The 24371-nt window shown below is 44.3% G+C and overlaps 1 protein-coding gene across 2 annotated transcripts in view; it reads right to left on the reverse strand.

Moving 5' to 3' along the window:
* Positions 1 to 3818: 3818 nt before the first annotated feature.
* MNAT1 (MNAT1 component of CDK activating kinase) overlaps positions 3819 to 24371 on the reverse strand; it is a 122564-nt gene continuing 102011 nt past the window's right edge. Inside the window, exon 8 of one of the 2 annotated variants that reach the window (XM_062577342.1) lies at positions 3819 to 4081. In XM_062577342.1, the coding sequence (XP_062433326.1) occupies positions 3961 to 4081 (121 nt within the window). In that variant the 3' untranslated portion in view covers positions 3819 to 3960. The remainder of the gene's footprint in view (positions 4082 to 24371) is intronic. The other variant, XM_062577343.1, reaches the window with a different exon arrangement.

The raw sequence follows: 24371 nt of genomic DNA on the forward strand, positions 1-24371 counted from the left end.
CAGACTGAAATTGTTCTTATTACGAAGAATAAAATTTCGCTTCTTTAATAAATATTTTTTGGTACTTTTCTCCTTTATTATTTCACACTCCATGATGATTCAGTAACACAGACTGGGTTAGTTTTCTGCTGCAGTTTTATTTTGATAATTTGCAGTCTGTAGTGGGACAGACCTTAATGCTAACCCACATAAGATACAAATGATGAAAACATTGCTTTTTATATATTGTAGGCCTTTGGAAGACTAACTGTATGTGGGATTCTCTCTGACCAACAGGTTTGATGTTTGAGAATATTGGATCATTGTAAGCAGATGACAAACAGCTCTTTTGTAAGCAAGATAACCTTTCAAAGACTTGCCCTAAGTTACAAAAAGGTATAAATAACCACACATACTTGTGCCTGGGCTTTTGGAGTATTAAATACCTTTTAACACTAAGTGATTTAGTTAGTTTACTGACTTCTAACTTGGCATTGCCCACAGTTAAAGCAGGAAAGCTTTTACTGCTGTTTGTACAGTTGCAGCTTAAGTATAAGCTTGTGTTAACACACTAGACTGAGAACTAACACTTGGTTAAATGTTCCTCTCCTCTGGAAATCTTGTCCTCCTGTGGCTTTTGTGCTTCTGCCTTCTCCCAGTTCCTCTCCTACCTCTCTGACTGCTCCTTCGTTGCCATCTCCAGATGCTGTCTGTCAGACTGGCTGCGCGTAGTGTGTATGGCTTCTGAAATCCTCTGCCTCTGATTTCCTTCTCTTACCCATCTGAGCTACTGTTGGCCAATGTCAACCAGAAATAATTTACTTAGAGAACTCTAATCATCCTCTGAGCTTCAGATAGTTTCCTTCTGTCCAAGCTCCGTGCCCACATGCTAGCAAACATAGTTGCCAGATGTTAACACCATCCAGCTCTGCTACTGTGGCTGGTATCCTGTCGGTCCATCGCTTCAGTGTGTAACCCGGTGTCCTTTTTTTCCGACTCCACTGCTGTCCTGGTTCTCACTCATACTATGAGCCTGTCTATTGGTTCTGCACAACAGCTCTATGTTACAGCCTGTCCTTCAGCTGCATAACTCCACTGGTACATCCTGCTGTATTATCTTCCCTAGCCTGACACACCAACACTAACATTCCTCACTGACCTTTCACGTGGGATTACAGCAGCTTTAGCCTGTTCATTCTTGCTGTCAGTGACAGTCACAGCATAGCCTCACCCTGCAAGTCATTGCTCCTCTAAGAACAAGAGCTAGTCTCCTGCCTCTAGCCCATGATGTTGTCTCGATTATCGGTTAAATTTTCTAATGTGCGGCATTATATGCTCTCCTACGTTGCCTTTGGGTTGCCCATAAACACTTGCAAAGCTGCTTTTGGTCTTCAGAGCCCTTCATAAGCATAGTTGTGGCGATAAGGCCTTTGACCATTCGGGAATGATGCAGTCACCCTATGATTTGAGCTAACAGTGCTGTCTGGTCTGTATAATAGAGACTGCACATGCCTTTGACTTCCAACAGGCTGTTGTCCATTGGTTTGCGGTCCAAGCTTAGGGCTCCTTGGCCTTGTTTACAGAAACCAAGGTTTCATCACCATTTTTGTGTTGTTAGGCAAGTCAGCTGTGTAACTGATTTTTCAGTACATGACTAACGTATCCCAGAGCAGGGAAGAGGGATTTTTTTTTTAAAGCACTTTTAAGTTCTGCTCACTTATTTAAGGATTGCATACAACTGTTATTTTTAACAGCTTAAATTTAGTTTATACGCAAGTCAATGGATTATATTTAACTGCACTTAAAACTGGTTTTTCCCGTACTGTGTGTAGTTACTTTTACAGATAGACTTTACACCTTTAAATAGCAAGTAGTCCATGCACACATGCAAATTGCATAAGAATATTTAAATGACATGTATTAATGCCTAAGCAATTCTGCATTCATTAGAGTAGTAAGTTGAAGCTTTATAAACTGAACAGAAACCAAATCCACATGAGGTGTATCTTTACTAGCCAGGGTAAGCCTGGAATAGTATAGCTTCCCATTACTATTTGTCAATATGTCATGTAAAGTCAAAATTGACAGATACCCAAACACCCAGTTTCTACCCCTAAGACAATCCTCCCTGATGTTAGAGGGTCTCCTATGCTAAATTTTTACTCATTTCATGTCCCTTCCCACCCCATATCCCTGACCCTCTCCAAAATTTGGCTTATTATACTTGACAAAGCTAAAAATTTTGTTTCCCTCTTACCTGTAATTGTAGCTTCCCCCCCCCTTAACAGTGGGTCTGCCACCTTTTGAGCTCCCTGCAATATGCCATTCTGCCCCGGCCAGATCTGTATCTTACTGCTGCCTGCTCGAGACTCCCCTGCTGTTGCTACTCTTTCCCTTGGCCCAGAGCTGAATCCGAAAGGAACTGCAGCTATCTAACATGTCCTTGGAATAGGAGACGTGCAGCTGGCATTTATGATACAGGAAATGAAGAACTCTCATTGCTTCTGGTTATCTGGAGAAAAACCTGAAATAGGTCTAGCAGTGGTGGCAGCCATCTACTCTGAGGTAAGGAATGGGTAAATGAAGGCCTCACAGGTGAGAGAAGAGGAAGGGCCCTTCAAGACAGCAGGCAGAAAGCAGCACGCATCCCAGGGCTACACTGCAACAGTCTGCAAGTGCTGGGAGTGGTCTCCAACCCGTGCTGTATGGCTGAGTCCCGCAACGCCCAGCCACAGGGCTTTCTGTCTAAGGTCAGGCCACCCCTCACCCCGTAATGTTACCTGTCAACATCTATTCTGGGCACAAACAGCAGGATTTCAGAGAAAGGGAAATGGAAATTTTAGTGTCTTCTTCCCCCTTCCTTAATAAAGGAATCACCAAGTCTGGAATAGAGCTTATTCTTCACTTTATTACAAGTTAGGAAAAAAAAAAAAAACACACATTCATTTACTACACTCTTCAGTGCAGTATTTAACAACCATTAACAGATGACCCATAAAAAATGGTCCAGGCTTTCCTCTAGAGGTATTCATTGTCCCGAGCCGTTTCCAGTCTCCTGCAGTTTATACATATTTGTGAGAACAACCAGCCCTCAGAAAGTAACCTCATCTCTGCACAACAGGTCTACGTTCCACTACAAAGAAACAGGAAGGAAGGAAGATGCACGAGTAGCAGACTGGATGGTAAGGATCATCTCAAAAAGCTTCTGAATACTTGACAAAAAAAAAAAAAAGAAAAGCAAACTGAACTGAATAGGAAGAAACTAAACCAATTTTGATTTAGTTTTCATGAACTAGCTTTATTTCAAGACTTCTTACGGTGCTTTTACAGGAACTCAGTTGAAAAGTTCTCAGCTAAAAATAATCTGTTTCTGAACAAAGGTAACAAACAAGTGACATCAGGAAGGATCCTACATAAGACTTGTGTCAGCATAGTTCAGAGTTTCTCATCTCATCCAGCTGGCAGGAGAAAAAACCCACTTGTCTGAACTAGGAAAACTAGTTTTATGGGAAGAAAATGTAGGCTTGAATATTGACACTAAATGTTATAATCAAAATGGCATTTAAATGCTTGTGCAAATAAAACCCTGCAATAAGACTAAAACCACAGACTTTAATAAAAAAAAAAAAAAGTCTGGCTTTATTTAAAAAAAATTTACAAGTGTATTTCTTTAAACCTCAAACATACACAGCTGAGTTATTCACATCTTCCATTAGATGTGGCTTATTGCTTCAGCCTCCCTCAGCAAAGTGCCACATGACTAACGAGTTTCCCCCTCCACAAAAATGTATCTACCATTTTACAAAGTTCTTGTGCAGACTTCCCCCCCCCCCCCCCCGTTGAAACTTAAACACAGCTGGTTTTACAGAAGAGTGAGTGCAGCTTAACCGTTGTGCAGACGGCAGCAATTTTACCCCACCTTCGCTGGTTCGACTTTTCACACCATTCAGCGTCCCTTCATCACGGGTTGATGTACAGCGACTAACTGGGGTGCCAGAAAAGACCACTGAAAGCATCCTGTAGGGCCCGGTGACAAGCGAGAGAGGAGGTGTAGCCCCCAGCAAGATCCTGCGGAGAGGCAGCTCGAACGTGGTTGAGATACCTAAAACCAAGGAGAAGCGCTTACTTTAGCACAGAAACAAACATGTCCAACACCTGCATAGTTCACAGTACAGTAAGATTGAGGCTGCTCTGGGGGGAGAACGGAAAGACAGATTAAACTTTTAGCAGCAAGCAGCTTAAGTCTAATGAATGTTTCAGACTAAAGCTTCCATTAATTCAAAAAACGAGTGACAACACTGAGGCCCCTTCAGACAAGCTGCACATCCAGGGTACTACAAGAGCTCTCTCTCTGGAGCGCGCTGTACACAATAAAGTACGCTCACTGGTCTGTGTTTTCTGTGCTTACTGAGTGTTAGGGGGTGTTTGCATTTTTGCCCCCCATCATGTTGTAGCTCCTTCTACGCTTGCCCATTCCCCACCTCTGAAGATGACAACCGTACAAGCTTTCCTGCACCCCCCAGAGAAATCCAAGGGTTTCAGCTCTGCCCAGTTAATGCTGTGAACTCCCGAAGGCCAGTTGTGCTGGTTGTTCTGATGACGGCAGAGCTGAACTTCCTGCTCTCAGGCTGATCGATATCCAGAGCAAGTCCACTGACACCAGGAAATTACATCAGTGTGGGGCTATCATCAGCGTGCTGGCTAATGAAGCCTAAAAGCTTTGCCATTAATTAAGCAGCAGCATCATTTTGCAGAGGCATCTAATTTTACACCAAACCACCCAGACCAAACCTGAACTAATGACCTAAAGTTGAAACATGCCACATCTGTTGGTACTTCCTCAAGCTCTGGGCCTTCCTCAGCCCCTTTCGGAGAGCTCAAACGCAGCCATCGAGCACACTGAGAACTCCCGCTGAAGGCTCAGCGGGCTTTGAACGCTTTCATTCAATGCAGTAACTCTGTAGTTCTTGCATCCCACATAAGACAGATGTGACAGCAAATTCTCAGCTAGAGGTTTGCACCAAGAACCCGTCAAATACAAGACAGACATAGGCTGTAGCCTAACATGAGCAAAGTGACCGTCTCAAATGTTAAACACCAGATAAAATATCATAAATGAGACCTGCTTTTCACAGTTGTAATGTAAGCCACTGAGCTTCAACTAGCTGTTTTGATTCATCACTTGGTACATGTTGCTCCTGGGAAGGTTGAGTCATTCCACCTCTGGCTTGGCAATTCAAGCATAAACTTGCAAAACGCACACAGCCTTTTATAATGTTATCCTGAGAAACCTAAAACATCTGCACTTCTGGCAGGAAAATACAGGACCACCAGTAAAATATCCAAAACAGTTGCATCTTTTAATTTATGACCATACATTGTTTCCATAAAGAGTATATAAAACAGGTCAGATTTTAGAGGTAAAACATAATAAACAGTCATACCCATTGATGCCATAAATGTGTTAAAAAAAAGGTTACTTAGAAATGATTAATCACAGTTTTAAAACTGTATTTCTTGCAGCTAATAACCATAATGCACAGACATGACCAACATCTCTAACTGAGTTATTGTTGGTAAGATGCTGAAGCTAAGAGTTGGAATTTGCCTCCTCCAGGCCGGTCGAGGTGAGCCCTGTGCTTTGGGTCCGCTCGTGCTGGAGCAGGCTCCTCCCCGCCGAGGACCAGCTCCGGGCAGCGCCGGCGCGGGCGCCAGGGTACCGCTGCCCTCCCAGCGGTCATCGGTCCAAAGAGAGTCTACAAACCCGGAGGCGAAGCTGGCGCCCTGTTTTAATTTTTAAGGGAGGACGGTCTGAGGAGCGCTTCTGTTTTATGAGAGAACACATTTAATAAAAAATAAAATAGGAAAAAAAAACATCTAATAGGAACAGTCTTGTTACTCGTCCCTTCGTGTTTTAGGAAGAAAATTTCATCCTTCCCAAAAGCCTTTTACAACTGCTGTGGGAAACGGGAGCTCCTTTCCCCCCAGCCAGGAGCGATAAAGGGATACTGCCTGTAACAAATAATTTCCTTGAAAATGCTGGTGTGAAACTTTCTCCCTCCTCCAAACTATATGGTCTCATAAAGTCACTTCCCATCACTTCCCATCTCCATCAGGTTTTACTTGTACCATGTTTAGTTCATTGCACAAACTTCATTTTTCCAGTCACCCATGGAGCAGTCCAGAGAAAACAGAGGACTGCTTTACATTGTTTTTTTTATGTTAACCAAGGTAGGCTGTGCTTTTTTTTCTCCCCCCCCTTCCCTATTTTATTTTTCTTACACATCAGTAAAAGAGGGAGGAGAGAGGCAGAATCTATTGCTTCCCTCTCTTTAGGTCACCTATAATTGGGGCATTACTGCCATAGGAAGCTCTGATTTACAGATATTACGGCATTTATGCTCATTGGTGCTCCGAAGCAGCACAAACCCATTGACAAAAAGGTTCAGAACAACTTTTACTACGGCAACTTGCATCAATTCTACTTCCTACACGCTGCCGGCTCCCAAGCGAGGTCTTCATTTTCACGTCGAGTATCTACGCTTGACGTTCCCGACCCCTTTAACTGCGACGGGGCACGAGGCGGCTGCAAGGGACCTGCCCCGCCGAAGCCACGCAAGGAGAAGCGAGCGCTTCGCCGGCTGCTGCGCCCGCGCCGGGCCGTGCCCGTCACGCCGGGGCTCTCCGAGCTGCGTTCCTGGCGGAGGTCAGCACATCTTCTCACGTCCACCTTTCGAACAGCACCAGGAAGAAGCGCTTGCCAAGCCTCGTTTCCAAAAGCCGAGCTCAGTTAGGTGGTGGAACCTGGACGTAATTGCTCTGACTAGTTAGCAAATTCCTGCACACCAGGTCTGTTTTTCATAGGTTTATTTTAAGTACCTGTAAATCTTATAAGCAGAAACCAGGAAAAAGAGGTTTGCTTTTTCTGGTGTACATTTTTCCTTTTTTTTTTTAAATGTATCTTATTTTTACTGAGGGCAGACTAAACATTAAGGTAAAAAAGAAAAAAAAGAAGGAAAAAAAAAAAAAAAGCTTGCACGCTGGGTGTTGACCAAGGCTGGAGCCGCGTGCTCGCCCCAGCAGGCTCTCGCCCTCCCCGCTCGCCGGGCCGCCCACGCTCGGCGCCCAGCGCGGCCCCCCGCCCTCGCAGCCGCCGCCGCACGGCCACCTTCCCCGCTAACCTTCCGCCTCACTTACAACACGTCGTGTTTTGTTCTTCGCGAGCCTTCGGGGGCTTCGCTCCCGACCCCTCGTTTCTCCGCACCACGTGAAGATGCAGCCTCCCGGGGCCTCCACCGGCCCCAGGCAAACGCGCTCGCCCTGGTATTTCCAGCGAGGCAGGACGGGGTATTTGGCGTACAGATCAAAATCATTTCCGATTGGTTAGATATTTTATGGGGGTTAAGGAAAGAAAAATCTCTCAAGCCATTTGACGTGAAAAAGAAAGGTAAGAACTCTGCTCGGCTGAACAGATTTGCTGCTTGTCCGATGATCCTCAGTATCCGAGACACAAAGTAAGGGCGCAGACATTAGATCTGGGAAAGACTCCAGATTCATCATTCAAATAATAAATATTGGGTGCACGAAAGCAAGCAAAACACTCCAGTCTGGAAAACTGCGTAAAACATCAGTAACGCAGCAGCACGCACTGCATTCCTGAACCTTTCTGAGGACAATATTTTCATCAGCTTTACCAGGTCTCCAAGATAAGCTACCAGTGCGTTATGCAAGTATCTTTGCAGAGACCTGGTCTTATCAGATGAAAGATGCGTGCTTATCTAGAAATAAGACTCATAAAAAACTGGGTTTTCTCTGGTCTGTTCTCCTCCGAGGAGCGTGTAGCCTGGGTTACTCTGAATCCCTGAGCAGGTAAAAATCAAGCTCCAAGCAACTCTGTTTTGTTTGAACCAGTCCACGCAGCCGAAGCAGAATTTGTTTATAAATGAGCCAAGTTCATTGTTGTTCTTCATTAAATAGCCCTGGGAAATTCATTCAGCAACAGGCCTTTGCTCGGTGTTATTCAAATACATCCCCATCTCAGAGACTTTAACGTCTAAGTGGAGACAAAAACGCACCACGGAGCCAGTACCCGAAGGAAGAGTGCCCAGAATAGCAATACATCCTTCCACAGCCCAGCTGTGAGCTCCACGCAGTCCTCCAAAGTCAAAAAGCAGTCTTTTCATCTACTTTTAACAGATGCTCTTTGGGCACTACCATCATAATCAGATCTTCAAAAACAAACAAACAAGTTATCATTGGTGTCGGAAACTGCTGCTTGGCCACCGGCCAGCATAGCCCGTTGCAACATATTATGCGACTTTAACCCAACTATAAATTTAACGAAGGAGCTGCATAAGCCCAACGTGGTACCTTCTACAGCCTTTGGTCTACTGTTGTAGAAGATGCTTGGGCCTCGTACCAGGGCCCCAGGTCACGGCTCCCAGCCTTATAGTAGCAGGGCTCAGTTTCTTCTCTTCTTGGCCCTCCAGGACACCAAGGACTAAACGAGAGAAACCTGATTTTTGAGTTGTATTGAAAAACGTCTTTTCCCTGGAAAGGATCGGGCCTGTGGCTGTCTCAAGAGGTCATTTTGGTTCTTAAATGTGACTCAACAATTTGAATTATTCCATTTAAAAGTGACCAGGAAGTCAATGAAATGGGCAAAGAATTAGTGCGATACAGGGGTTGCTGCAAGCACTGGCCAACGGGCAGGCTGCTACTGACTGCAGCAGCTATGGGGGGGGTCTTTTGTTTTGCTCTTTTTTTCACTCCCTTTTAGGTGTCTCTGGATAGCCCTGAGTACACACTTGCAGCAATCAGTGTGAGCATCAAAAAACTGCTGAGGGTCCAACCTGACAGATCACATAGCAGACAGAAAACGAAATATTTGTAACCAGACATGTTGCCCATTAGCCTTGCAGCAGGACAAGACCAAATGGAGCCCATGCAGCAGTCGCACAAGGTAAAGTCAATAAATACCCCAAGAGTGTTTTGCTTACAGATATAATTTGCAGAAGACCGAGAGCTACAATAAACACCACCCTTCAAACTGAAAGCCCCAGCACGCCTTCCATCCCACCCGCAGACAACGAGACCACCGGTTCAGTGCAGCTGGCGCAGACCTTATCTTCCATCCCAAACCCAGGTCATCTCCCTCTCCCCCAGGAGGGTATGGATAAGGAGAGAATCAAAAAAATATCCTTGCTGAAAGGGGCAGTCTCTCCCTGCAACATGGCTTCATCCTTCCCTTTTGCCAGCCCTGATGCTCACCTGATCCCTTTGATAACACAGTCAGCTCAGTAAGGCCAGCTTTTACTTATTTATTTCAGCCTGGTTTCCTGAGGGCTTAGTGAGCTGAAATAGCTCACCAATGCATCAGATTACTGCTAGACCCCAGCGCAATGCAAGAAGTATTATGGACATTGCCTCTTCCATGCCGTGAATTCGCTCAGCTCATTTAATATAGTCCTGTCCCAAGAGGTAGCTGCAGACCTCTCACTTACTTGTGCTTCAGAGAGTCATGTCTGGAGCTCTTCCCCGTCAAACCAGCATGTGGTCAGGTGCAGAAGCCACACTTCTACCATCTATGCCTCAAACACAGAACAGGCAGCAGCGATTCTTCTGCTTGTGGGCTGAAGTTGCCAGAATTTACTCCTGAAAGTACTGTTTCTTATGAAAAACCATCCGGTTCCAGCAAACTTCACCTTTGCTGGTATTTCAAGGCGCTCACTTGAATTGATTTGTAAACAAACATACCTATATCTAAAGCCAAAGATGACTAGCCGGAGATATACAGAGACATGCATCAAAAAGTGAGTTAAAAAGTGAGTTTTTTCCCCCTCTGCTTCAGATGGAAACCCTCCAACTAACTTCTATAAAAAAGGAAAAGTTAAAGTCCTCATCTTTCAATAAACTCAAATCAGATGCCTACTGCCTCTAATGGGTCTCTATTTAGAGCATTGTAACACAGATGAAAGAAAAAGCTTCCGAACTGAGAGTATGAGTTTGCTGCTCCTAGAAGACATAAAACCAAGAAATAGAAGTCCTAAATGAAGAACTCTGTTCTACCAAAAATAACTGTTCCTAGCAGAGGAGCCAAAAAATCCAACACCTCAAATCATTAAAAAAAGTCTAGGACCTGTATTGATTTCTTTCAGCCTCCTCCATATGTTTTTTTTTTCCATACAGTGATTTGCTTCAATTGCCGTGAGTCTCTCTCTGGACAAAACGTACAAACTGTGTGCAATAAAACAAAGCCCTTTTTAAAAACAAAAGGAAACAGATCTGCCGCAGCACACCTCTGCTGACATGGAGCAGCACAAGAGACCTGCTGCCGGACACCGAAAGAGCAAAAAAGGAAAATGCAGAAAAGTAGTATAGCCACGAAACAGCTGTTCTCTGAGAAAGCCTATTTCGACTCCAAAGGCAGAAAGCAGTTTGAGGATGCTGAGTTATTTTTCCCTCTCTTGTCCCATTCCTTTCCTCCCTTTGGTCGAAGGGCGAGCGTTTCAGACCCCCTACCTCGCTGCAAGAGCGGCCGCGGGCAGCGTCAGCACGGCAGGCTCTCGGAGCTCCTTGCTCCCACCCCAACCCAGCAGCTTCGGTACTCACTTTGGTACAGCTACTGCAGCAGCCCATAAAAAAAAAATCTCTGTAGCGTTTAACATAAAAACCAAGGCACTTTTATCTGATGTTTCACATAAACTGTTCCCTCTTCTAATGGCAAAATACATACAGAAATCATAAGAGATATCTAATTACCTATATCGGAGATTTTATTACAAATTACCTATGACATTGGTGAGTACGGCTGTGTCTCCTGCAGTAGAAGTATCTTTAAATTCGAAGACAAAGTCGAAGAAGGCATCCTCACCACACTTCAAGACATGAAAGCAGAGGGGAATTGGGCAGGGGGAAAGAGAATCAAATTTTCCCACATTACTTTTCCTGAAAGTCTCCTCTTTTTGTCAGGAAATGCAGACTTCAGACACCAAACCTTTTGCCTAAAAGGCTGCCATACTGGGGGATGGAATAGAAGAAAATTTTCTTGTGACACCTAATCTTAGGATAGATCTTCAGTGCTAGCGAGTAAATGCATCATGCAAAAACCAAAAAGATCTCTTCTACTACAAAAAGACTGAAAGGAGGAAAAATTTTAGGCAGTACCTGGTCTCCAGCAGAACAGAGGTTTCTGTAGATCCTGCCCTCGCAGCTATTTTTGGACACCTCCAGTCCCACCGCATGGTCTTATCCATAAGGCTACAAGCTTGATATAATTATTTCATGTGGTGTGAGCTATGAATTTGGAGCACACAGCCCCTCTAGCTGATATGCACAGACTGACTCCCATCTTCGATGGAACTGCAAATCCACCTAAACCTGTAGGCAATATGCTAAAAATGTTAACCAGTCAAATAAACCTTTTTTCCCACTGAGGAATTATGCAACCTAGAGATTTACATTCAGCAAGAATTCACATGTGCAAATCCAGAGCACGTTTGAGAGAGACGTTTCACGCTTCACGTGAGCGCTGGATTCACTGTGGGTGTCTGCGTATTTACTTGGCTAATAATCAAATACTACATTTAATCAAGTTCCCCTAACATTCGCCTGGAGAGCACCACTTCAGGCTGTAACTCAGTTTTAATCCTAGAAAACGTAAGCAGCAGTGCAAGCGTGCAGCCATTCCCGTCTTCGCAGCAGATTCAGTTATTTTTGCTAACGCAAGAAATCTTAAAAGCACTTTCCAAAGCTAAAGCGGTGGTAGAGGTCGCACTGCTGGAGTTAAAACACCGAAGCGCCCGGCGTACACCGCAATCCCCGAGAGTCCAGCTGCTCGCGAAGGAGCTCCGTCCCCGCGGCGGCGAGCGGGCACGGCCCCCCGGAAGGCGCGCAGAAACCTCGACGGCGGTTATTCCCAAGCTCACATCCCACTTGCCTCCCCGTTTTTAATGGCTCCGTAGAGGTCAGTCGAGAACCAGTGTCGACTACGCCGGGCGAAGCGTCTGCGGCTCGCTGCTCCCCGGCGCCCCGCGTTCCTCCGGGCAACCCGGACGCCGTCTCCGAAACGCGCAGGACCGCTACCGTTTGGATGGGGGCCTTTTTTCTTCCCCCCCCCCTCCCTCCACCTTCAAACTCCAAGGATTGTTGCTTCAACTCTTTCCCAAATAGCTGCTGGAATTAATTATCCCCGCATGCTTAACCGGTAACAAAAGGTTAACGTTTATTTCTAGAAACGGTAATCTCGCTCGCGGGAAGCCTTCCTCCGGCGCGAGGCACTTCCGCGGCGCGAGGCGCCCGCGGACGCGCGGCGCACCTGGCCCACCATCTGTCATCTCCTCGAGGTCACCGGCCAGCTGTCTGTCCTCTCGGCACCCGGCCGCGCCGCAGCAGCGGCGTCCTGCCTCGCTCGCCTTTCCACGTCCCGACTTCCAGACGCAGTAAATCGCAGGAGCTGCCGAAGCGACCGCGAGCGGGCGGCTCTGGCGCCCGCGGGCAGCCTCGCTGCGGAACCAGGACGCCGCCGTCCTAGCCGGGATCCAGCAAAGCGCCCGCGCCGCAGCGCCCCGGTCCCGTACGCGTTGGAGGGCTGCAGAACGGCGGCGACATTTAGTCTAGGACTAAATCGGGCTCCGCTTGCGCTCGACCCTGAAAAGAATGTCATTGAGCGCAAGGGCCTTTCCTCAGCTAGGATTTCACAGCTCTTTTTCAACGACTAGAAATGACCATTAAGCCATCGTTTTTGCAGAGTGGCTCTCTGCACCATGTGGTGGAAGCGCTTTGGCATGGGCTTGATCTTCAGATTTTTCATTATTCTTCTTGCCCTCCAACTTGGTGCTTCCTCTTGCACACTACGTTTAGGACAGAGCTCACCAGAAGAATATATTTAAATATTATGCTCCTCAGAGGAAGGTAACCATGGTACCATATCTTTCTACCTGAGTAAGGATTGCTTTCACAGACTTAGACTTGTCTTTTTTTTTATTTTTTAATTTTTTTTTAAGACAAGGCAAGTTCAGTCTTAAAGACACTAGTATGTCCTTTGTCACTGCCTGGGGAATATTTTCATGGGTTCAGCTCCTGGAATACAATCACCTTCCTGTAGACATAAAGCAAAAACACACCTTTTATTCTGGAAGAAAGTTCTTTCGGGGCACATGAATTCTTCTTTTAGGATAAAAATTCCCCACTGTTCCTCACTCTGCTTTATTCTCCAACTTCCTTGCACCCCACCGTGTACCATAAATCCTCCAGAGCGCAGCAAGGAATCCATACTGATGAACCAGGTCTTTGAGCAAGTTACATGAAAGAGATTCCTCTTGAGCCGGCTTGCAAGTAAATTATGCAGCTCTGGAGAAAACGGAGCCCTTTCCGCATGGAGCACTCAGCCCACGACGCCTCCAGAAAGGGGACGGAGACGCACAGAGACTCTTTCCCCCCCGTCATGCACTACGTTTTGCTGGATATGCAGTTCTGTGGCAACAGACCACAAAGACACTGAAGCGCTTTACCACAAGTCCAGAGCAGAGGACAGCTCGCTGCGGGCAGAGAAGAGGCATTTCTGACCACGCGGAAGGACTGAACGGCTCCAGCAGCTCCCGCCCCAAGTAGAAATCTGAGTAAAAATAGAAAACTTGAGAAAAAAAAAATCTTACACGAACGCTGCTATTTTTTGATTATGATCATTATTGGCATTAATAGCAAGAACTCGGTCCGACGAGGGCCAAGGCCGAGACTTGGACAGGCAGCACTTTCCCACTTCGGAGGGCTGCACTCCCGTGCCGGCAGGGGAGGGCAGAGGCGCCAGGCACGGGCACTGCAGGGTGCAGGGAGGGAGAGGCCGGCGGGCGGGTGCCCACGCGCGTCCCTGCCCCTTTCGCCCTTGGCCACCCGGCACGAGCGCGACCCCGTCCGCTGCCACGGGCCAGCGTACAAGATTGTGGATCCTAAGAAAAGCGAGAGCTGCCAGCTTTGCAACAGGGGAAGGAGGGGAACCAGAGGCTGATGGAGGTCAGTAACCTCCTTCCCCCTACACCTTCCCCCAGTTTACCTCCCGAATTTATCTGTCCTATCTCACTGTGTTGAAATGCTATGGTGGGCCACCACTCTTAGCATGAAAGAGGAGATGAGGTTGGAGTTGAAGGGGAAAAAAAACCATCTTCTGCCCCCGTAAAGGGCAGAGTGCAAGAAAATGACACAGGAAAACACATTTACCCCACATTTACCTCCAAGTCACCTCTGATGGAAAAAAAACATCACTTGAACAAAGAGAAAAAGAAAACGTGCACGACCTGAGCTTTGCAAAATGCTGCCCCCCCGGGTCAGCGGGTTTGTTCCATTAGCACTGTGGCGCGGCAGCTTCCGTGCTGATACGGAGCAGGGATTAATCCACGCTGTATGGTAATTCCAGTTTAATATGACTCAAACAAATAGCAAAAAATGCATGTGAATTTCTAGAGGAGTTTTTCTAACCTCTGATACTGATCAGATAAGTAAGCAGCCAAACCCAATAATTATCTTGGATGAACGACTACAAGCTCCGCAGCAAGTTAAAAAGAACTCAAAGTTATTTTCTTTAGGCAGTATTTGAAGAACATAAATGTTGAAAGCAAAAAGACTGCAGTTTGAATGATACTATTTAAAGAAGATGAGAACGTTCAGGTCAAAACAAGGTGAAAAAAACAGCCTGCCTGGTATCACAGCTGATTAAGGCTCGGATGCATCAGGCCCTCCACGTCCCCAGGTGCCGAGCGCTGCTGCCGAGGTCAGCGTTTCGGCTCGATGCTGAGGATCAAGTTTACAGCTCTCAGCCATGCTGGCGTTTGCTGCTCGTGGGGGCGGGAGGAAGAAGAGGGAGGAAGGCAGGAGCAAGGGGTTATCCTCAAAACCCCTCGTAGGATGGGAATTAGAAGGATCTGTGTAAGTCACATGCAGCTTTTTGGCTGAGCTCTCTCCAATGGCAACCTGCGAAGGGACCAGTAAGCCCCAGCCAGTATCACCCAGCAAAGGCAGCTCGCAGGAACAGGAGGGAGAAGGGGGAAGAGTTGCTCTGTGTCCTGGAAATGACTCTTATAAGGAAGAAAAAAAAAAAAAAGAAAAATCCTTCAGTTCAAAACAGTTTCCTCCTCTCTGTCAACATATGGTAGGAGCTATCATTCTTTGGCTTAAGCATAAAGCATCATTAAGCCTGTTTTTCTATTTTAACAGTTTGATGTTTCTATTGTGAAATCTGGGTGTAATTCTCTGGATTTTATTGGCCTTCTCTATTGTGCGCTGGTGGAATTTCTAGAGGGGGAAAAAGCAGTGATGATGGGAGATTTTTATTTTACTCTTCTAAGAGGACAACAAATTAAATGTTTAAAGGAACCACTTTTTATTTTATATAATTTCTGTTGAATTAATTTCTATTCTCTGCAGCTACTTTCAATCTAATGCAATTTCCTGAAGCAGCAGGAGGACACGCAGTGTGCTGCGTAGGCTGAATGCATTAGTTTCACCTGGAGGAGTAAAGTGCTAACAAAGTTATTACGCCAGAGCAACATTCAGAATTACTGAAATTCCCCATGGATTATTTGCATAACAATTTGACCCACCTTGCAAACTGCATCCTCAATAAATGCATCTAGAGAGATTGTCCATATTGATTGAATTGATTCTGAAAGCCTCTGATGCAGAAGCGGCATCTTTAAATGGTCTCAGAGAGCACCTGGCAATGGGGGAGCCGGGCAGAGACACTAACCTGGTATGATTAATAAATAATGGCACTTATTAAATTATCTCGTGGTGCCCTGCTGAGGACAGAACGCACATTAACACTAGGTGGCAGAAGGCTCTTCACGTTGGAGACACCTGCAAACACAGACACTCACAGGCCCAGATTTAAGCTTGATAACCAGAATTATAACTAGAAGAATGAATTAACTTTTTTCTTCTTCTTTTTCTTTTGCTTTAAAATGTTTTTTCCTTGGCTTTTCTAATATCTGCTCAGACATCTTAAGTGCAGATCACTTCACTGTTTAAAAAGAGTGTTGGCTATCCGTTCAAGTAAACCTTTTAAACTTGAACTTTTAATCACATTTTGTCCAATTCAAGTGAAATTCTGTATGTGACAAATGGCTCTATTAAATTTGTATTTAAATAAAAAAAAGGTATACTCCAAAGACATGGTCATTAGGAGAAATACACAAGAAAAACAGACACAACTAGTAACCTTGAAAGACAGCTTGAAACCAAACTTGAGGACTACAGCAAGCACACATCTGCAGCATGGAAACCCAGCAAGCTATAACCAAAACCCATTCAACCAAAACCCATTCAACCTGCTCGGGAGACACTGTGGAGGGGGTCTCCCAAGAACCAACGCAGATGCTCATTCGCAAAGCAGCTTTTTCAAGAGATACTACTGTCTATAACTATATACAAATCATCTACGGTATAATTGCTTTCTTCTGTTTTTACATATTTAACCTTTGAAAAATGCTTACGTTTGCTTTCCTTCTACTCTAGTCACTACCTTCCCTTTCTCTTTCCATCTACTCCTTCTTTCAATTTCTCTCTCGTCTAGTCTAAATCAAATTAAAATCAGGAAATAGAAAGTTTAGTTCCTAGTAAAAGAGGTGAGCGATGAAATATCAGCGACCACAACTGAATGGCAGTAGATGAAGAATTTACTACGAGCTCTAGAAACCCGGATAAAGAAGAAAGCAAATGCCAACGTGAGACCTAAGGAGGAAGCTTTAAACAAGGAAAGAAAAAGTGAAAGACGAGCAACACCTAGATGCTGGAAAACAGAAGTGGGGGGAAAAACAACATGCTATCCTCTTAGACAAATAAGTCAGAACTGGCAGCAAAGATTTCTTCCAGATCGTTGCGTCTCCCATTGCCTTTGCGTTTGCCAGCCAGTGAGTTACCGGCTTTGCAGCACTCGAGGATTCGGTTCTGCATGCGCAACTTGTGCCAGCGAAGAGCTCCAGCGCGTTGCGGTGGGCTGTTCTGCACCTCCAGCCACGCAGCCTCTTTGTGTTTAAATATAGTCTATTTTATCATTCACAGTTGTCAGCAGTGGAAATTGTCATCTAAGCAGCAAAAGATGCTGTTGAAGAAAGAGGAGGGAGCGGGTCGAAAGTAAAAATTATTTTGGCTGTGACGACTCATCTGACTGCCCATTTGAGAGCAAAGGAGCAAGCCACCCATTGCAAATTGCTGTCTGAGATTGAGAAAAATCAATAGTAGGTAGGAAAACCGACTTGCCAAGGCTATAGCCGCTGCCAGCAGATTATTAATGCATCTGTCTGCATTCTTTAATGTTTCCTAAGAAGCAACTATGTTAACTGAAAAGGTGCAATGTGTCACCAGCCCTTCTCTTCTCTCCTCTTCATGTTCCTTCTATATTAAAACCTTGGCTACCAAAGAAAACAATCATGTTTCACCTCATCTTTTCCCAGCTTTTCTGAAGTTCAGTTCCTGCTCTGTACCAATATATACGGTCTAAGTACTATGCCTGACAAGCTGTGTGACAACCCAGAGTTGCACATCTATTTTACTCCCAAAGCTTTGGAGTTGGTAGGGCTTAGATGGGAAATGGAGGCCAATTAAAATAAACACAGACAATATCAATGAATTCTTTAGAAACACACAAGACAAGCAAAATGAAACATTGCTAGCTTTTGCCCACAATTAGAATTCAGCACATCTCACAGGCTGAGCGCTCTGGCTGGGATCCAGAAAGACACTTAAGCACATGTCTTATTTTAAGCATGTGAGCAGTCTCATTGATTTTTCACTCTTGCCAGTAAGAATATTCAATGTGCTTAAAGTTAAGCACATTGTTAAGTGCCTTCCTGGATCAAGGCCAGCCTATTCAGTCCCTTGCAAGAGTTAGACTACAGAATATTTACCATTATTTTAGCTTTTCAAGACTTTTCTTTGAGAAAAAGTTTTAGGTGCATGGAAATGCTTCGTTCATTGAGTATTACTTGAGGAAGGGCTATTTTACAGCAACCTTCAGGGTACACGTATTCCTCTCCTTCCCACATCTTCTAAAGCAGCAACTGGAAGGATAAAGACACACAAGCAGATACACTGACAAAGTAGTTTTGAAAAGCAAGCCAGCAGTTTATTACTGACCTGGAAAGCAGAACTAGCCTCATAGTGAAAAAGTAGACAGGCATATTAATTTTTGGTGAAAACTAATGAAGTCCTTTGCCAATATCCTGTTCCAATACCATGTCCCAAACAGCAGCTTTGAAAAACAAACTAATTGTTGACTGAAATTATCAGAAGAAGCACATATTCAATCACATTTTTCCCTTCTTCCTTTTATGTTCAGAGCTGAACACAGATCTCAAGGAAAGACCTGTTAGTGTTTCATCAAGATTAACTTATCACATCAGAATACTATAAAAATCAAAGGCACAAACACACACTGTCAGGTTTTGCTACTAAGAAGAAAATACCATTCATTTTGCTACTGACAAGACAACTGGATTAATTACCTGGTTGGCTTTATCCAAGTTCAGTATCATACCCTGAATGAGAACCAGAGAAAAGTGCTTAAGAGCATAAGAAAAACAGTACTGGGTCTGACCAGTGGTCCCTCTAGCCCAGTAATCCATCTCGAAGAGTGGAAAAGGGAGAGCGTGGGAGCTTGACCACCTCCCTGAGACCAGCAGGACAATACGACAGTTTGCTCCTATTTTACAAGCAGATGCATCTTTTTATTTCAGTGCTTGTTTCTTCCTGGAATGTTTAAACTCAGTTGGGGAAGTATATAACCAAGAGTGTGATATAGGAACAAAAAGCTAATTTAAAACTAGATTCTCTCTTCAAAACCTCAGGCTGACTCACAGTTGTATTACTCATGCTTTACACAAATGCATCTCCACTGATTTCACATTAGCAAGCCCACAATTGATGGTGACTCAAGCCTCACGGTGTCTAAGTTACAGTTTAGAAACCGGTGGACTATCTCCACAGACTACCACTGAGACCCCTGCAAAAAGTAACCAAGAAGATAAACGTAGCCTGCGGACAAAGAGGCATTTTCTAACTAGATTCTGGTTTAGGAGTCCTCAATTTGAAGGAAGTGCACTCTCTCCCTTTTATATATATTTTACATATGTTAAGGCTGAAATTATTTGATTAAATTCTATCAATTGTGTCAGTCAGAGTCAGAGCAGATGGCTATAAAGGTCACAAAACTGCAGAATGGTTGAATTGGAAAGAACATCTGGAGATCAGGTAGTCCAACTCTCCCCATCCCCACCCCACCAAAAAAAGCAAGGTCAGCTAGAGCAGGTTGCTTAGTGCTGTGTCCAGTCAGGTTTTGAATACCTGCAAGGATGGGAGACCTCTCTGGGCAACCTGCTCCATCCAGTAAGAGCATCTTTTCTTGTGTTTTAATGGCCTTTCCTGTATTTCAATTGGTTCCCACTGTCTCGGCAACACTGAGACGAGTCTGGCAGTCTTCTTTACTCTCTCCCCCAGGTATTTATACCCACTGATAAGATCATCCCAGAGTCTTCTCCAGGCAAAACAGTCCGAGCTCTCTCAGGCTCTCCTCATGTGAGGGATACTCCAGTTCCTTAATCCTCTTTGTGGCCCTTTGCTGGGCTTGCTCCAGTATGTCGGTCTCTCCTGTACTGGGGAGCCTAGCACTGGGGCACAGCGTTCCAGATGTGGTCTCATCACCACTGAGAGGGGAATGAGGGGAACGATCACGTCCCTCAACCTGCCAACAACGCTCTTCCTAACGCGGCCCAGGATACTGTTGACCTTCTTTGCCATGAGGCACATTCCTGGCTCACGCTCGCCTTGTTCACCAGAAATGCCATGTCCCTCTCCGCAGAGCTGCTTTCCAGCAGGTCAGCTCCCAGCTGGTACTGACGCCCGGGGTTATTCCTGCCCAGACACGGGACTTGGCACTTCCCTTTGTTGAACTTCATGAAGTTCCTCTGTGCCCTCTGAACGGTGACACAACCGTCTGGTGTATCAGCCACACTTCCCAGTTTTATATTGGCTGCAGACTTGCAGGTGCACGGTGTCCCATCACCCAGGTCCTTAATGAAGTGGAACAGTATTGGCCTCTGTATCCACCTCTGCAGTACATCCGCTCGGTCCTGCCTTGTTTTCAGGTATATTAGCACTACTAGCTTATATTTGCTTAATTAGTTCCAATTTTGAAATTAGAGTAGTTAAATGACAGCAATATTTTAATGTAAACAAGACTTAAGTCTGTTTCTAAACAAATATTGGTTGGCTTACATCATTCTTAAAGTGAATTTTCTGTAAGAAAAACTCCAAATATCATGACTCCAGAGGGGAAGACAGACTTTTTTTGGAACTACTTTAATGTACAACTAACCCAAAGAACGGACCTGATTATGAAATCATTTCTGTGGACAAAAGTACTCAAGAACTGCACTTTCTCTTGAAGGGACAAGACAGCAAACAAGAAATCTGTAATCTCAAAATGGGATTAGAGCCAGTAATGATGGAAAAACATTGAATGCTTATGGCATAATTACAGTGCTACAACACTTGCTGCCAGAATTACAAAAAAAATTCATGAAATTATGCCCTAAATAGAACGCTGTTTAGCTAAACTGAAAGCACATTCCAAGAAATGTGAAACAACAAACTAACCACGGTTCCGAATCTAAACTACGCATACTAAGCGACTTATTTTATTAAAAGTACCCTTAGTGTCAGAACAGACTAAAAAGTTTCTCAAAAATTGATTTTAAAGATAATGAATGCCTGATGTCCAAAAGAGTGTCACAGGAAATTTCATCACTGACTTGTGTAAACTAACCTCAAATTTAACCAAATGCAACTGTGATCAATATCTGCTTTATAAGGCAACAAAACCAGATGCAAGGATAAGTAAAAACTCAGAATACACAAGCTGAAAGGCATTCTTACCACTGAAAGGACTGAAACACTTACAATGAGAGGGAGAAGCCAGAAGAATGAACAGTTTTGATAGTATGAGCACATTTAGCAAGAGAAAAGTCAAGTGCAGGAGAAATAACATGGAGCTAGTCTGATCAATTTGTTATTTTTACATTATTTAATATCTTTTAAAGGAGGTATCCTCTGGTTTTAGACAGTTTGGGGCACTCACCGATCCTCCACGCACCTCTGACTGTACAGCACCTAGCACAAGAGACTTGTGATGAGTGTGCCTAGAAATTTTGTAAAGCAAGCAACAGCAACAACAAAACTCCCCAACCACAATAACACAAATGCAGCCAGATTTACCTGTGTACTTTTGAAAAAGTCATAAGAAACAATGAACATTTAGACTCCACAAAGACTGGCAATATATAGTAGAGTGGTGCTACAAAAGAAAAGGTCATTGACAACAGAGTCTACTTTTCACTAGGAAAAAACTTAAGATAGAGTTTCTTCTCACCTCCCCCCCTCCCCCCGCCCCAAATGGTGTTCACCTTTGCAGATCTAATTAATGGCAACCATCCTCAGTCCTGATGAATTAAACGGTCTAGTCTGCTTGGTTTTTTTAAAAAAAAAAAATCACGTGTCTTCCTAGTCTACAAGAGCATTAACTCTTGCGACTCTTATCTTTGTTCTGCTGTAACACTCTCCAGAGAGAGGGAATGCAGTCTGGTTGTCTGATCGCACTGCAGACGAATTTTAATATAGCATATAGACATACACCATTTTAACAGGCCTACAGACACCGCCACGCTGGACACGCAAAGCCTTTGGATATAAACGTGTGCTTGCACAAACATGCACGCGCCTGCCATGCCCATCACAACCTCAGAGGGCCGTGATACAGTAGAGCAAAAAGTTTCCTACATCAATCCCTTTACTGCCTTTATCACTTCTTGGAAGTAATGTTTCTCAAGAGTTGCAGTGGAAAAACCCACAAACTAAGAACCAACACCAGGGGAGGAAAGGGTGTCAGACGGAACGGAGAAAATTTGGGTTTTCTTCAAACAATAACCCCTACCACGACAGCCCTTCTGGCCAGGTCTCCATTGACGGGAAATCTCTGTAAAAGAATCATGTGGTGCTGGAATGCAAAATTGCACAGCTTCATATATCAGACAGACTACAGTCCTGACTAGGGATTAAAGAGCAAAATAAGAAGCCCAGTCCTCTCGCTTTTGCCTTCCAACCACTAAAAACTTAGAATGTGACAGAAAGTTGTTGACTTTGAAGAGGTTTAAAATCACACTAATATGAAGAGACGGCAAAGAAGCAGAACAAAAGCTAAAGCAAACAGAAAAATAAGAAGCCTAGGACTTCACTGCCTCTCAGCGTCTCCCCAAAGCTTGCACCTTTACAAGAACAGGCAGAAAATCCTAGAGGAGCACAGAAGGCGCAATAGAGTTACGAGGTCTGGGAATCTCAACACAAGGATGCAGTTGATCTAATTGATTTTCTTGTTTTATCCTTGAAAGCTTAAATAAAATAAAATAAACCAGAAAGCACCTAGGAGAAAAGCACTCCGTCAGTCCTGTCCTTTGGGCATGTTTCCCTCCCCACCTCTGCAAGGCTGTCTGGCATTTGACATAATTGGGAGGAAGAATTTTCTCCCCTGGCTAAGTCAATTACCTTCGCTACATTCGTATGATCTGTCAGAGCCGAATCTGCTATCTTTTTAGCGCCTGACATAAGCTTCTACACCTCCTTGACAGATCAAACGGTTTTTCAAGAAATTGCTGCACTTTGAAGGGCAGTTCCAAGGCTATTGCCTCCTCCTCTGGCTGGCTCTGTAACCAAACTTTGACGACGAGGAGCTAAAAAGCTGCAAGATGTGACTGATTTTTATATCAGTATGGGATATATTCCCCTAGATTATTAAAATACACTGCATCTTTAAGTTTTGCTTCAATGTTTCTGTGCAATTTTCTATTCCCTAAGAGGAACTCCTTTAGTCTCATGTCGTTACCATAAATTTCTGTAGAAAAATCAAAACAAAAAAGGTAATTTGCCTGCCTTGTCTACTTCAGCTGCTTAATTTCTCGTATTACTGAGATATAAAAAATTACTGAGCTGAAAGAAATTTCAGAAATAGTGGGGTTCACTGCTTTAACATGCAGCCATAAACACAGATGCGTTTCTGTGCATACACGTGCGCTGAACATAATAACCAAGCTTTTTTTAAGACTCCATAAAAATATTAGTGCTTTATGTAACACAGTACAATGTGATGCCATTAGATTACAGGTCATGCAACTCTTTGGCAACATTAAACCAAGTGCCAGATCTCATCACGTTTTACGGTCACTATAACTCAAGTCCAGTCTCATTTCCCATTAGCCCGAATTTAATGTTTGTGTTCATCATATATCAATGTATAACCACCTCCCCACACTAAAGCAGAGCAGAGCAGAAAAAGATAACCTGTACAATGTGCTTAATGCATTTCTTCAGTTAAAGCCTAAACGAATACATAGAAGCATGGAGGGCAGCGAAGGTTTTGAAACCAACTTTGCTATTGAAACGCGTTTCCTTGTAATGGGCCGTTAAAAGCAACTGGATCAGTACTTCAGCTCTCCCAGATGATAGCCAGGAACCGGGAGCACTCACTGGAGGTATAACTGGGAAACCACATCAGGGGCTCTATGGACCTATATGTCGCAGTTTTTAATCCCAGAGTAGCATAGGAAGAGCACATTAGAGAAGAAAAAAGGAAAAATAGTGGGTTTTTTGGGGGGTGGGGGAAGGAAAGCTGTTTCTACTCTTACGTAAAACACTAAATTCTACTCACCAAACGCATTCTAACCTTCTGGCGAGGAAAGAGGTTTTGGTCGATTAAAATTGCACTATTAACACAATAGAGCTAATAACTTCTCATGAGTTGGTCAAGCTAGAGCAGTCCATCATGTCTGACAGCTTGCTAATGTGGTTTTAAGTGAAAAGAGCAGAGGACCATATTGATTTCTCTCAGCAGTAGGACAGGCACTCCAGTAACTTCACTTTTAAGTAGCTACACAGAAGTATTGTATTATCTGCTACACAAGTGCTAAGGAGATTTTCAAAGACTTAAATGTTAGTTTGGCGCACAAGTGTACTACAGGCTAATGTGAGGTTGGCACTCACTCCCCTCTGTGGCTGAGGCCTTCTCCTACTACAAAGGTTCGACTAGTTAGAGCCACCAAAAAGCCAAAAACACAACAAACGCAGAGCTGACTATTCTCAGGTCACCTCTGTGCAAAAACACTTTGGAGCACGTGCACATCCAGTACCAAGCTGACCTGGAATTTCTGTCTCAAATACAGTTCCCCATGCTTTACAACGAGCGCAGTTTTACACAACTTCCCCATAACCGTTTAGGGCAATTAAAATTGCACCTATGCAAATTCTTCGCTTCTACAAGAAAGATACATTCCACTGTTTGGAAAGGAAAAGATAAAAAA

The sequence above is a fragment of the Rhea pennata genome, chromosome 5 (genome assembly GCF_028389875.1).
Source record: "Rhea pennata isolate bPtePen1 chromosome 5, bPtePen1.pri, whole genome shotgun sequence".
NCBI classification, from domain to species: Eukaryota; Metazoa; Chordata; class Aves; order Rheiformes; family Rheidae; genus Rhea; species Rhea pennata.